The sequence below is a fragment of the Ipomoea nil genome, unplaced genomic scaffold (genome assembly GCF_001879475.1).
Source record: "Ipomoea nil cultivar Tokyo-kokei standard unplaced genomic scaffold, Asagao_1.1 scaffold1768, whole genome shotgun sequence".
Lineage (NCBI taxonomy): Eukaryota > Viridiplantae > Streptophyta > Magnoliopsida > Solanales > Convolvulaceae > Ipomoea > Ipomoea nil.
Genome location: NW_017618196.1, coordinates 152,283 through 165,732, shown reverse-complemented (window position 1 = coordinate 165,732; position 13,450 = coordinate 152,283). Strand labels below are relative to the sequence as shown.

Sequence of the window (13,450 nt, the reverse complement as noted above, 5' to 3'; positions counted from 1 at the left end):
TTGTCAAACAAGGACATTGCGAGGTAGTTATCACTTGTTGTGTGATTTGAATACTCTCTTTGTCACAAAATCTCTCAAGTAGTTAATACGGTTGGCTTTATTAATTATATTTTTTAAATTTTTTCATGGTATTAATAAAATACTTGGTAAATAAATATATAGCATTATTTTATGTTATAACTTTGATATTTAATTAGAAAAGTAGTGCACAAAAAAGATAATAGATAATGTAGTGAATATAATCAATTGATGAATTTGAATGTAAAAAATTTTACATTTGAGAAAAATAAAGACAATATAACTAATGAAAATATTTCTTTTAATTAATTTATTGATAATTAATAATTTATTTTTCACTGAATAAAGACATTGTAAGGACAATGTAGATTATATAATCAATTAATAAATTTGAATATAAAGAATTTTTATATTGAAGAAAAATAAAGACAATATAACTAATAAAATTATTTATCTTATTTAATTTATTGATAATGAATATATTTTTTTTTTTGAATAAAGACATTGTGAACACATAATTCTAAATTAAAGAAATGCATATGTATTATTTTTTGTTGTAACTACTAAATTATTATTTATATAATTTAATAAGAGTAAAATAGAGTACTAATTATGCCAACTTTGATTGGGATGAGGTTCGAACCTAAGACTTTTTTTTTTTTTTTTATTGAAATCAATGAGTAAGTTAACGGTGAACTAACGGCAATTCTTAAAATTTTAACGGAATTACTAACGGTGTGTGGGTATTTTAGGAAATTTTAGTGTAAAATTTAAATCTGATCAATCTTTTAATCAATCTGAGCCATTCATTTCATTAAAATCTGTAACCGCCATTTTTTCTACCCATTATAGGCCTAACTCTCTTGGGCTCTTATTAGTATAGTATAGTATAGTAGATAGTAGATGTACAAAATAAACACATGACAAAATCTATACTTAGCCCATTTATAGCATAACAAAATATATACTTAGCCCATTATAATAGACACATAATATATAGTTAGCCAATGTATACCCTAACCAAAATATCTATCAATATAATAATCCCACATTCCCTACCCAAACCCGACCCTAATACCCATAACCGGACCCATGACCCAAACCCGAACCTTTTTTCCCTTTGACTACCCGGACCCCTCATTCGGACAGTGTAGAACAACACCAATCCCTTAGCTCTCTCTCTCTAACACTCAATCCGATCGCGTTGTCAATCCCTTAGCTCTCTCTGTCTCTAACACTCACTAAGATCGCGTAGAATCACTCCGATCTTGTTCATGGCGCTCTATTCTTTAGGTTTTCAACTCCATTTCGAGCAGAATTTCATTCTGACCGAACTCTCTCTCTCTCAATGTAGAAGTAACTGTTGTTCGTCTATACACACACCTCACCCTACAATGTTGCCGATTTCCAGGAAAAAAACACTTTATGAGTTCGATTTCACTGATTTAGGTTCGATCTACTGTTAAAGTTACATTTCTGGTGTTTTAGAGTAAGAGGTTAGAGATGAGTCAGTCTAATATCTGTGGATTCTACACGGTGTCGAGAAACCTAATATCAAGGTAAAATTTCGAACTCTTTTGTGTTTATATATATTTATCTGTGTACATCAACAATTTGAAGCATTACTTAGTGTATAGATTTGTTATACACACCAAAGCAGTTAGGGTTTTACAGAAATTTTAATCGTTGTCTTAATTTCAGGTATTTTGTGAACAATAACACTAAGTTTACAGTTTAACAATGGCGTAAAGATGTAAAAATTGTCTCAACAATGTACATACAACAACATTTGGCAAAGGTAATGCTTAAATACTAAAATCTTAATGTGCGTATGTTATCTGGAGTGTTAATTGGCTGCTTCCTTTTGCTACCTATAATTGTAGAACTGAGTATTTAATGCATGATTACTGAGTGCAATTTTTCTGTGTTGTAAAAGTGAAACTGTCAATATTTGAACTGTCTGAGTGTGTTTAGATTTAGGTTTTATATCAGGTGTTGTTTATAACTTGTCTTATTTGTCTAAAAAAAAGGGTGTTTTGTGTGCAAAATGAATTAGTAGTAATAATTTATATGACTGTTGAGTTTTTCTTGGGAACAGGATAATTTCATATTAATGTGTAATTGATATTTTGAGATTGCTGACATATTAGCTGTGTAATTTATCATACCATGGACTTTACCATGGGCAGTTAGTTTTATAGGCAAATGATGATCTTCACAATCTGATGCCAAAATGATGTTAAATATCTGTTTCTTAGATAAATAATTCAATGTGAATTGTTTTGGTTTAGGGAATGAATTCCATATTTCATTTTAAACTTCCTTTCAAATCCGTTAAAATTGTATTCCAAATTTCATTTTAAAATTACTTTCAATTCTTTATATGAGTTCATTAATTTGAAATTGTAAAAGTGGTATTACTAATCAGTTATTTTTATAGGCAACTGATGATCTTACAAATCTGATGCCAAAATGTTTAGCAGTTTCTGATTCTTAGATTTTTAATTGTCTGTGGATTGTCTTGCTTTAGGGATTTAAGTACAAATGTACATATCTTGCATGACTGTTTCAATCCATTTATATGAGTCCAATCCTTGGTTAGTAAAGTAACAAATCATGTACTTTATAGTAGGATAGATTGTAGGACAGATTGTATTTGGCTAAAATGGATTATGATTTTTTAACATTAGTTGAGTACGTTATTTTTTACTAACAGATTTTTTTTTGGCTAAAAAGTTCATTTCGTAGGCAAATGATGATCTTCAAAAACTGATGCCTAAATGATGGATAAAGTGTTACTATAACATCATTAATTTATTTATGACTGTATTGCTAGGTAATTCAGTAAATAAAAAGAATTGGAATGAATTCCAAAATCTTTATATGTGTACATTATTTAAAATATTAATCTCAAAACACCAAAACTTTCATAAATGGTTGTTTTTCCTTTAGCTTTATTTTTTTCAAAATTTATTTAAGCTAATTTGATTTGGAATTTCAAATTCAAAATTTCAATTTAAATTGACTTTAAATTGATTAGATTAGATGATTACTTTGACATTGTATTATTACTAAACAGTTAGTTGTATAGGCAAATGATGATCTTCAAAATTGGATGCCAAAATGATGTTAAATATCTGTTTCTTAGATAAATAATTTAATGTGAATTGTTTTGCTTTAGGGAATGAATTCCATATTTCATTTTAAACTTCCTTTCAAATCCTTTAAAATTGTAGTCCAAATTTCTTTTTAAAATTACTTTCAATTCCTTTATATGAGTTCATTATTTTGAAATTATAAAAGTGGTATTACTAAGTAGTTATTTTTATAGGCAACTGATGATCTTACAATCTGATGCCAAAATGATTAGCAGTTTCTGATTCTTAAATTAATAATTGACTTTGGATTGTCTTGCTTTAGGGATTTAAGTTCAAATTGCATTGCTTTAGGACAGTCAGTATTTCTTTATGTAATTCAGTAAAAAAAAAATTGAAATGAAATCAAAAATCTTTATATCTGTAAATTATTTAAAATGTTAATCTCAAAACAGCAAAACTTTCATAAATGGTTGTTTTTCCTTTAGCTGAATTTTTGTAAAAAAATAATTTTAGCTAATTTGATTTGAAACTTAATAATATTTAGTCAATTTTAGTTTATTTTAGATAAGAATTGGTGTGCTTGGATGTTTGATGGGAGATTTTACCTTTCCTAAATGATTTGGTATTTAATCAGTTGTTTTAGGTACATTATATTTAAGTACAAATGATTCTATTAAAAATGTTAAGAAAAAACAATAAACAAATTACAACTACAAAAGACTTGGTAAGAATACAAAAATGTTTAGACTACATTTTAATCCAATTTGATGTTCTACTTTGTTTTGTTGCTACTGTTTGGTTGATTGTGGTTTTAGCTGATGCCTTGAAAACTGATATCCTTTATTGCTGGTTCTTGATATTCAACCTGCATACAGTTAGATACACAATACAATATCAAAATACTCAAAAAAAAAAAAAAGCCAAATTACTCAAAAACAGTTATTTAGCACTATTAAGTGCTTAACCATTGGTGCTTCCCAAAAACAAAATCCAAAAAAATCCACAACCACACAGAGGTGGACAATTGTCTTACAGTTTCTCAATTCCAAACCAACAGAACAGAAAGATCACATTGTTTAGTTTTACAATCAAACTTTAGGCTTCTTAACCTTGCTAGAAGAACAGAACTCATCAAGGAGTGATCTCTTACCCACATTACAGTCTTCCAAATCAGCCACAGGCTCTGAGTTTGCTGAACACCGGTTGGGCTGTTGACCTCATTATCACCATTGGATGCTTCCTATAAATGGAAGCATTGATTTAGTTTTCAAACTTAGGCAAAAGTATAAAAACAAAAAAAAAAAAAAAAAAAAAAAAAAAAAAAAACTGAAATGCTAACATAAATAGTATTACCTGATCAGATTCATCATCATCCTCTTCATCCTCATCAATCATTTTAGATATAAGATCCTTCTCTTGGTTGTCTTTCAGCTTTGAACAGTAGGTGGAGACTAATATTTCATCCCTCAACAGTCTCATCACAGTATAGGCTGGATTGGCTCCCCTCATTTGACTGATTTTCAATGATATCTTAAATATCGTTGACATTCCAATTAGTGATTCCAACTCTTTTGGAATGTCTGAAACCTATAACCAAGACAAAAACAATTTAGGAAAAGTTAACACAGAAATAGATTTTGTATCTAATATACCATTATAAGACAGTGATGTGTTTGGGATAATTAGCTTACCTTGTTATATTTCTTGTAGAGGAGGTTTGCAGGGATTCCTACCAAGTCTGAACACTCCCTATCCCATAAAAGGAAGGGAGCATCTGATAATCCTATATCCATAACTCTTATTTTTACCTGATATCTTGCCATTCCTTCCTTGTACTTTTTATCACAATTAGAACAAAGTAGATCATCTCCATCTGGTTTCAGTTTTCTGTTGCAACCTGATGTCATGCAAGATATGTACATCCATCCAAATGAACCTTCAATTCCTACAATCTCTGCAGGGACATAAAAATCCCCATCCTGCATTGAACCAAATAATTAATTAGTAACACTGCTAATTGAGTGATTAAATCTAGTCCTAGCAGACATAATGTAAAATGAATACAATTCTCACCTGTTTGTTTTTCAATATATCACCAACTGAAGTGACAGTGAGAGCACCACTCCTGAATTCAGAAATCCCAGTGGACTGGGACATAACTATTGGATGATCATGCTATTGGATGCTTATTTACTAATTGCGTTGTCTTCTCCGTTCTCACATGCATGATCATCCAATAATAACTGTGGCAGTGCTAATACTTCTTAAAGGACTATGAAGAGTTGTTATCCTACACAGTCCAAAAAAAAAAAAAAAAAAAAAAAAAAAAAAAAACCAAACACAATGAATACCTTACTGTAAATAAGATTCTACAAATTTAGATTTAAAATAAAAAATTAGAAACTTACTTGGACCTGAAATCTTCAACTTCCTGATAAGAGGAATTGAAGTATAGCTTGGTAGCATCATAGGAACTTGTGATCCTGACTTCATCTAATAGGACAACATAAAAAAAAAAATTAAACAGTGATGTCTAAAATAATGATTTAGGGGAAGCAGAAAAATAAACTGAAATAAATCTTAGGGATAACTAAACATCTTACCATTTACAATTTTTGCCCTACAAAGCTGAATAACCACAACTACTGGTTCTTTGAGATCTGAATTGTAGAATGGTAGCATGGGAGCTACATGGTTATCCCAAACAGTGCATTTCAAATGATTTCCCCTGTATTGAAATGTGTTAGTAAAATGGAAAAATATTTTAATGAACTTAATACATTAGATTGTATGAAACTTACTCATTGTCTGCTATCTTGAAATCTATTAGTTTAGCTGGTTTCCCCCCTATTATTTTGTCAACTGGAGCATGTATCTCAATGACTCTGCCTATTACATCTGTAATCCAACAAAACAAATTTATATGGGTGGAAAAATAAAATCTGAAAATTTAGCATTGCATACAGAAATGACTTACCAAACATGACTTTGTCATTCACTAAAGTTGGATCTTTCAGACATTGATAGGGTTTAAGCTGAAACATGTTGGTAGGAAAGCCTCTGGATTTGATTGCCTTGACCTGAGTATCGTAGTTCAACCTTATCATATACTGATGATCACAAGTCCTATACATATAGTACTGACTGAACACCAAATTTTTTTTTAGAGAATAGAGCTTCCCTTCCTTGAACACATTCTTGTACTGGTCTACATCCGAGTTTTGCATGTTTACGTGAATAAAAGTTCCCTGCATGATAGATTAGTGAACAGATTTTATACTGTGGAATGAAAGACAGGAAAATTTAACAGTGACAAAAATTGTGCTTACCTCTTCATCGCATACCAGAACCTCTCTACTCTTCATCTGTTTCGAGCCTCTCCTTTACGGTATTTCATAAACTCTAACACACCTAACTCGTATGGCCCTCTCTCTATCAAGAGGGACAATATCTTTAACCAAAATATACTGACTTGGAATGGTTAAATTTGCAGGGATTTTGAATATGGTTGACTGCTAATGAAGAGATGGAACAATGGTTGGTGAAAAAAGATTGACACAGGGGTTTATATAGGCTCAAGAAGTGGAATTTGAAATTTGAAGCTACCATTACTTGCAGCCGGAATAGTGATGGAAACCTTTGAGTTTCCAAGAAAGAAATCAGAATCATCATGCTGATTATTTCGAAGCATTTTTTTTTAAAATACGTTGTTCAATATGTATGTGTATATTTGAATGTCTTTAGGTGTATATATGTAAATTGATATATGAAGTCTTGGAAATAGATTATATTTAGGTTCTCATTAGAAGTCTTACATAATTAGAAGTCTATTTAATATCATTGGTATCATAACATATTAGCCGTATAATGCACATTGGAAAGCGAAACGTTGATTGAAGACAATAAATTCGAAGCTTTTATCTGACTTCTCAAAACGACGCAGTTTCGCATGGGCGGGAAAATGTGTTTAGTAGAAAGTTACTGATATTGATAGATAGATAGATAGATAATAATAATAATAATAATAATAATAATAATAATAAATTAGTTAATAGACAAATATGTCAAAATTTTTAAAAAAAGTTAATACAAAAGATTAAATTATATGGAGTAACTAGTTTTTAAAGAAACAAATATACAAAGAGTACTGCTTAAGGTGCAAGGTTTGTGTACTTAACGTGCACCATTTTAAAACTTTTGGTGCGTGGTTTGTGTTCTTAAGGTGCTTTGTTTGTGTGCTTAAGGTGTATGGTTTGTGTATTTAAAGTGCGCAATTTTAATGTGTAAGGTGCGCCATTTTAATGCTTAAGGTGCTCAAATTTTTATTTTTTTCACATTATACCCTATTGTACATATTATTTGAATGAAAAATTTATTCCTATTAATTTTATATTTTAAAAGACATTTTTAATATAAATGCTATATTTGAATGGGAAAGAGAGAGAGAAAAAAAAAAACAAATTTAAAGAGAGAGGTAGACCATGAGAGAAGAAGATGATCGGACTAAAGAAACGACGATGAAGAGGAGAAGCTTTATCAGAATAGAAATGGCGACCTACCCTTGCAACGAATTTTGTTATGAGCTGAGAGGAAAGAAAAGAAACAGAGAGAAAAATGGGGAGGATGAAAGACAATTGCATGAAGTCTTCCAAAAGAAAATTGAAGTAAGGGGGAAACTTAATAATTTGGATAAAAGGACAAAGAATAGACATAAAATGGTAAAAAATTGCAAGAAGTATAAATGAAAGGTCTAAACCAACAATGCAGCAGAATTTACAACCTACTTTTTGACTTTTACTCTTCTACTTTATATTGTCAGAAGTTGAACGACGGAAAGCCAACAAGGGCAAAATAGAGAAATAATTTTCAAGGAACAACAAACTGCACAAAGTACAAAATATTTGATCGTAAAAAGTCTTAGGCAAAAATGAATTGAGCTTTTATATTATACATAGATACATAGATGTAGTCTTTTCTTATTTAAGTGATGGGAATCTTTTTTTCTTTATTCTTTTTTGAATGACAAGTAAAATTGTTAATCACTATTGAAGGGTGTGCATTCTTCTGTCACTATTTGAGGATGTTTCTCTTATTTCCTATATAATTAGAAGATAAAGTCAAGATAGAAGAAATGGAGCTTTAATATATATATATATATATATATATATATATATATATATATATATATATATATATATATATAATGGAGCATTTTAATTTGTTAAAGGAATTCTAGAAGGAAATAAAATTCTTAACAATGATTCTACTACAATGATAAATGTTCTTCTAGAAACTTATTGATCTAATATGGAATAATTTATGTATGTATAAATGTAAATAGAGCAAATATCAATTTTGGCCTACGAGTATTTTCAAAAGGACAGTTTTGGACCACATGTTTAATTCTTATCTATTTTTATCTATGACTATTGTTTTAGTACCAATTTTCATTCATAACTATTGTTTTAGTGCTAAAATTTATCACGCCAGTTATCCATCCGTTTAAGGCATGTCAAAATCTAAAAATTTTAAGGGTATTTTCATCCTTTTTAACTTAAGTTCCCAATTTGAGCATGAATAAATGGATTTAACCTCTAAGATCAATCTCAATTTGATGTTCTCCTCCTCGTCCTACCTTAATTTGAGGAGGAGAACTGTGAATTGAAATCGATCATAGGGCTTAAATCCCTTTATTCATGTTCAAATTGGGATCTTAATTTGAAAATGACAAAAATATCATTAATAATTTCATATTTTGGCACTAAAACAATAGTCGTGGATGAAAATTGCTACTAAAACAATAATCGTGGATGAAAATTGCTACTAAACAATAATCATTGGTGAAAAGTGTTATTTTGATAATACTCGTGTGATAAAAATTGGTATTTGCTCAGTGTAAATATCATTCCTAAAAAAAAAAAAAGTAAATATCATCTTAGAGATAGCAGTAGGTCCTTTGCATCTTAAGATTATTACTTTATCAGCTTTGGTGTTGAATTACTATCTCAATTTATTGATAGTATTTAAACTAATCATGTATTCTTTAATTATTATATATAGCTCAACTTAAAAATTTGTCGTTCTTATCATTTTTTTTATACATTAATTATTATATTCCACCTTAGGACGTCGAATTAATTCCAAGCACCAGAGCTTCTGCCCAAGAGTCGCAAAATATTGGAGGATAGCATTGACTTAGCTGTGTGGTAAAGCTGTTGAACAGCATAAGCAATGTCCGGCCTTCGCTATTAGCTACAATAGTTTTTCCACCAACCTTCTATAGCTACCGGCATTTTCAAGAGGTATACCATCACAATGCATTAACCGAGAACCAGTCTCATTCAAGATATCCTGAGTGCATTTGCGTTGGCATAGGTTCAAGCCAGACACGTCCAGTTTAGCCTCTATGCCCAAGAAGTTTCCTAAGGATCCTAGATCCTTAATTTTGAAAATATCAAAGAATGCTTTTAGTTATGTGATAAGACTTATTTGTCCACTTGCTACCAAGATATTATCAACGTATACTAGGAGGGCAATGAAATTTTCATCACTCCTTCCGGTAAATAATGATGGATCGGACTTGGACGGTTTAAAACCAAGACGAAGAAATGCAGTACTCAATTTTGCATTCCACGGTCGACCCCTAATTGTTGCGTGTAACCCTTCGCCACTAACCTCGCCACTTTCAACAATGCCATATGCTCTAAGCTTGACTTTATAACCCCACTTGCATCCTATGGGCGTTTTTCCAGGAGGTAAGTAAGTCAATTCCCAAGTATTGTTATCTTGAAGTGTAGTGATCTCAACGTCCATGACTTTCTTCCAACAATCATGTTTAATAGCCTGGTTATATGTCTGTGGTTCGTTAATAGCCATCACAACCATGAAGAAAGCTCTGTGTGATGGCACAAGGTTCTTATACGAAACCACTTTGAATAAAGAATGAGGTGAGGATCCATTTCTCATAACTGTATGTCACAGTAGTAATCCTGTAGCTTGCTGGGAGCCCTGCGATGTCTAGTTGTTTGCCAAGGTTGAATATCATGAACAAAGGGACCGGGTCAGAAACTTGTGTTTATCCTGTGTAATACTGTGAGCACCATCACGAGCAGACTCTGACAGAACATGATCACAAACACCATCAGAAAACCCATCGGCATGGTTATCAACAGAATCATGCAGCTCAAAATTATGCTCAACATAAGGCTGACCACTAACATGATTATGCATTCATAATGTATGGGTGGTACGTGACCAGTATGACAGGCAAAGGATCGGAGGATCGAACTGCTGTGACATTGTTTCAGCTCCACAATGATCTTTCTCAGCAAAAGGAATGTATTTCATAGAAAGTCACATCTCGTGATACAAAAGTAGAGTTATCATCTAAGTCATATAACAAGTAACCTTTAACATTAGCAGGTATTCCAACGAAAAGGCATCCTCTACTACGTGGTTCCATTTTGTTCCTTGACTAAGATAGGGTGGAAGCATAGCAAAGACACCTAAAAACCTTGAGGGCATTAAGATTGGGATCCCTTCCATATAATCTGCAATAATAGGGGTTAGACCATTCAAGCATAGGTGATGGAAGACGATTGATTATAAAGACAGCATGAAAAACACATTGCCCCCAAAATTCAAATGGAAGGTGAGCTTGAAATCGAAGAGCCCTAGCAACATTAAGAACGTGTTGATGCTTGCATTCCACCACCGCATTCTGTTGCGGTGTATCTACGCACGATTTTTGATGGACTATCCCTTTTTCAGCAAAGAACTCAGCCATGCTAAACTCTTGCCCATTGTCACTTCGTATTGTCTTGATGAGTATACCAAACTGTGTGAAAACATAATTGTGGAATCTCCTTATCAAGTCTCTAGCCTCACCCTTCGTCCTCATTAGAATAACCCATGTAAACCTTGAATAGTTATCTACCAAAGTCACGAAATAATGTTCTCCTCCCAATGAGTGTATTGGGAAGGGTCCCCAAATATATGTGTGCACTAATTCGAAACAAGCACTGGAACATGTAACACTTAAAGGGAAAGGAGTACGCTTATACTTAGTTAGATGACAAGTATCACATACTATGTTTCTGATGGGGAACATTGAAATATCATTCAAAAGATGGAGTTTATTGACTTTATTCATTGGAAAATGGCCCAAGCGTTGATGCCAAATTTTGGCACTTGTACATTGCGTTGCAAAATGTTTATGACACAAATCAGATTGCTTCGGTGGGTTCGTTAGCAGATATAGCCCTTTCTCTTCTTTAACAAAACCAATTGTCATACCATGCACTTCCTGAATCAAGCAGCAATCAGATGTGAAATTCAGTCTGTAAGAAGTATCCTGGAGTAGTTTGTGTACAAGTCCGAAGGAGGTAAATTGCAAGTCACTCCGTCAATCCTTAGGTTCTCACCTATGCATGTACCTTTGTGTACAAGGATTGAATTTTTTTTTTTTTTTTTTATCTTCTCTAATCGGTCAAAATCTCTCCATGACTCTCAGGTTATCAATATAATTTGAACTCCCATGCACCCGGTTGCGAGAGCGAAATTTTAAAGTGATTCTTAGCATATTAATGTTGTTAGAGAAAGTATATAAATTAGCAAAATTATTCAACTTATCAATTTGATAATATAGATGTCTTTATAACTACCTTAAAGGCTAAAACACAAACAATTTTTTCTTCCTTTGACATTAATAATAATAACATTAAAATATGAGTTTGTCAGAGTATTTGGATCAATTCTTCACATCAATATTTGACTTGAATTAAAGAAGGAAGAAATTGAAGGATGAACAAACCATCTAATCCTCATATACACACATTCAAATTAAAAGTCAACCAACAAAATAAGTTTAATTTATAGACTTTCAAGCATCGAGCTGCACTTATAATTTATTTGGATTATGTTTGTTGTGTGACATATTTTCATTATCACTTGCTAGAAAGTTAGTGTGCATATATTTTTTAAATTGTGGTGCGTTTTGTTCAAGTTATGTGCGCGATAACCTATCATATGTCATATGATCGTTTTTGGTGACAGATTGCATTGGAAATGATATTGCCATGTTTTATGTAGTTTTATTGTTTGACATATATTGCTAGTTTGTATATAACTATATACCAACAATTCATAATCACAAACAAAAGTAAAGTCATATCATATCACATATAGACACTTTATGATCGAAATATGAATCTACATACTCACTTGGCCGAATGACCAACTAACATAATTTCTTTGAGCATCAACATGAGAAAACTCAAGAAAAATGGCAAGGATGTTTCATACGATTATATTCCTACTATTTACCTCTTTAGAAGTTGACACTCGCAGTGACTCACTCTAGACGGCTAACATGGCCTGACAACAAGAGCACTAATGATAGATTGATAGGCACTCAAACCCAAGGGAAGACTCATGCCATCCAAGTCGTCGTCTATACACTCTTCTATATGGGATTCATCATATTCAGGCTCCTGGATTTTGAAGAGTAAGATTTTTGCAGGTTCTGCAAGCCATTTCAAGAACACGATGCATCTCTAGTCTAGAGCATGCATTCAGTAGCTCGATTACTGTTAAATCTTTCATTCGATACCCTATAGAATGCATGAAATGGATGTAATCAATCTCATGAAGAAGTTTTTAGAATTATATATACTCACACAGCTAAGGTCCAAGGAAAAACAACCAAATTAAACCTTCAATATATCTGTATAAGCTTGACTCTGGTGTAAGCCCAACTGCCAAGCCAGGATTGCATAATTACTTTGATTTATAAAAATAAAATAAAATAAAATATTTTTTTTAAAAAAAGTGGGATATAACTCTAGAAAATGTAAAAAAAAATACACAATTAAAAATTCAACACTTGTAAGTTGTATCGTATCACATATCATTTTCTAAAGTTATAGACTATGAGGCTGCCCAAGTCTTGTATGTGTATTCTGAGATTCATCATATTTGGGGTCCAAGATTTTGAACCCTTTCTTTAAAACCAAGATAACTGTAAAATCTTTGGTTTGGAGCCATTCAGGGTGCATAAGATTTATTTATAGTCAATTCTAATAAGACAAGTTTTCAAAATTATACTTAATTAGCCTGGCAAATCAATAACAATCTGGCAAAGACAGAACAAAATATGAAAATAGCCAAGCAATTCTTCTTACCTCTACATCTCCAATAACTTGAGAGCACTAGCAGCTTCCCAGTTTAGAAACTTTCCAGCAAGGCATTCAATTAGCACACCAATCTGCAAAAGCATATCAAAACAAAGAATGAATATAATCGCAGCAAAACAGACATGTAAAGTCATTTCATCA

The 13,450-nt window shown here is 31.8% G+C and overlaps 1 protein-coding gene and 1 long non-coding RNA gene across 6 annotated transcripts in view; one reads left to right on the top strand and one right to left on the bottom strand.

Annotated features, from left to right (window-relative positions):
* Positions 1–13,450, bottom strand: part of LOC109192086 (putative late blight resistance protein homolog R1A-4) — a 93,011-nt gene that overhangs the window by 72,518 nt on the left and 7,043 nt on the right. For all 4 annotated transcript variants that reach the window (XM_019342697.1, XM_019342694.1, XM_019342696.1 and 1 more), the window contains exon 2: positions 6,120–6,126. In XM_019342697.1, the coding sequence (XP_019198242.1) occupies positions 6,120–6,126 (7 nt within the window). The remainder of the gene's footprint in view (positions 1–6,119; positions 6,127–13,450) is intronic.
* On the top strand, positions 1,169–6,918 carry LOC109192095. Of its 2 annotated transcripts, none has more exons than XR_002056041.1 (3): positions 1,169–1,577; positions 1,720–1,816; positions 6,414–6,918. It is a non-coding gene; the product is annotated as an uncharacterized LOC109192095 (long non-coding RNA). The 2 variants fall into 2 exon arrangements; XR_002056040.1 differs by having other exon boundaries at positions 6,410–6,918.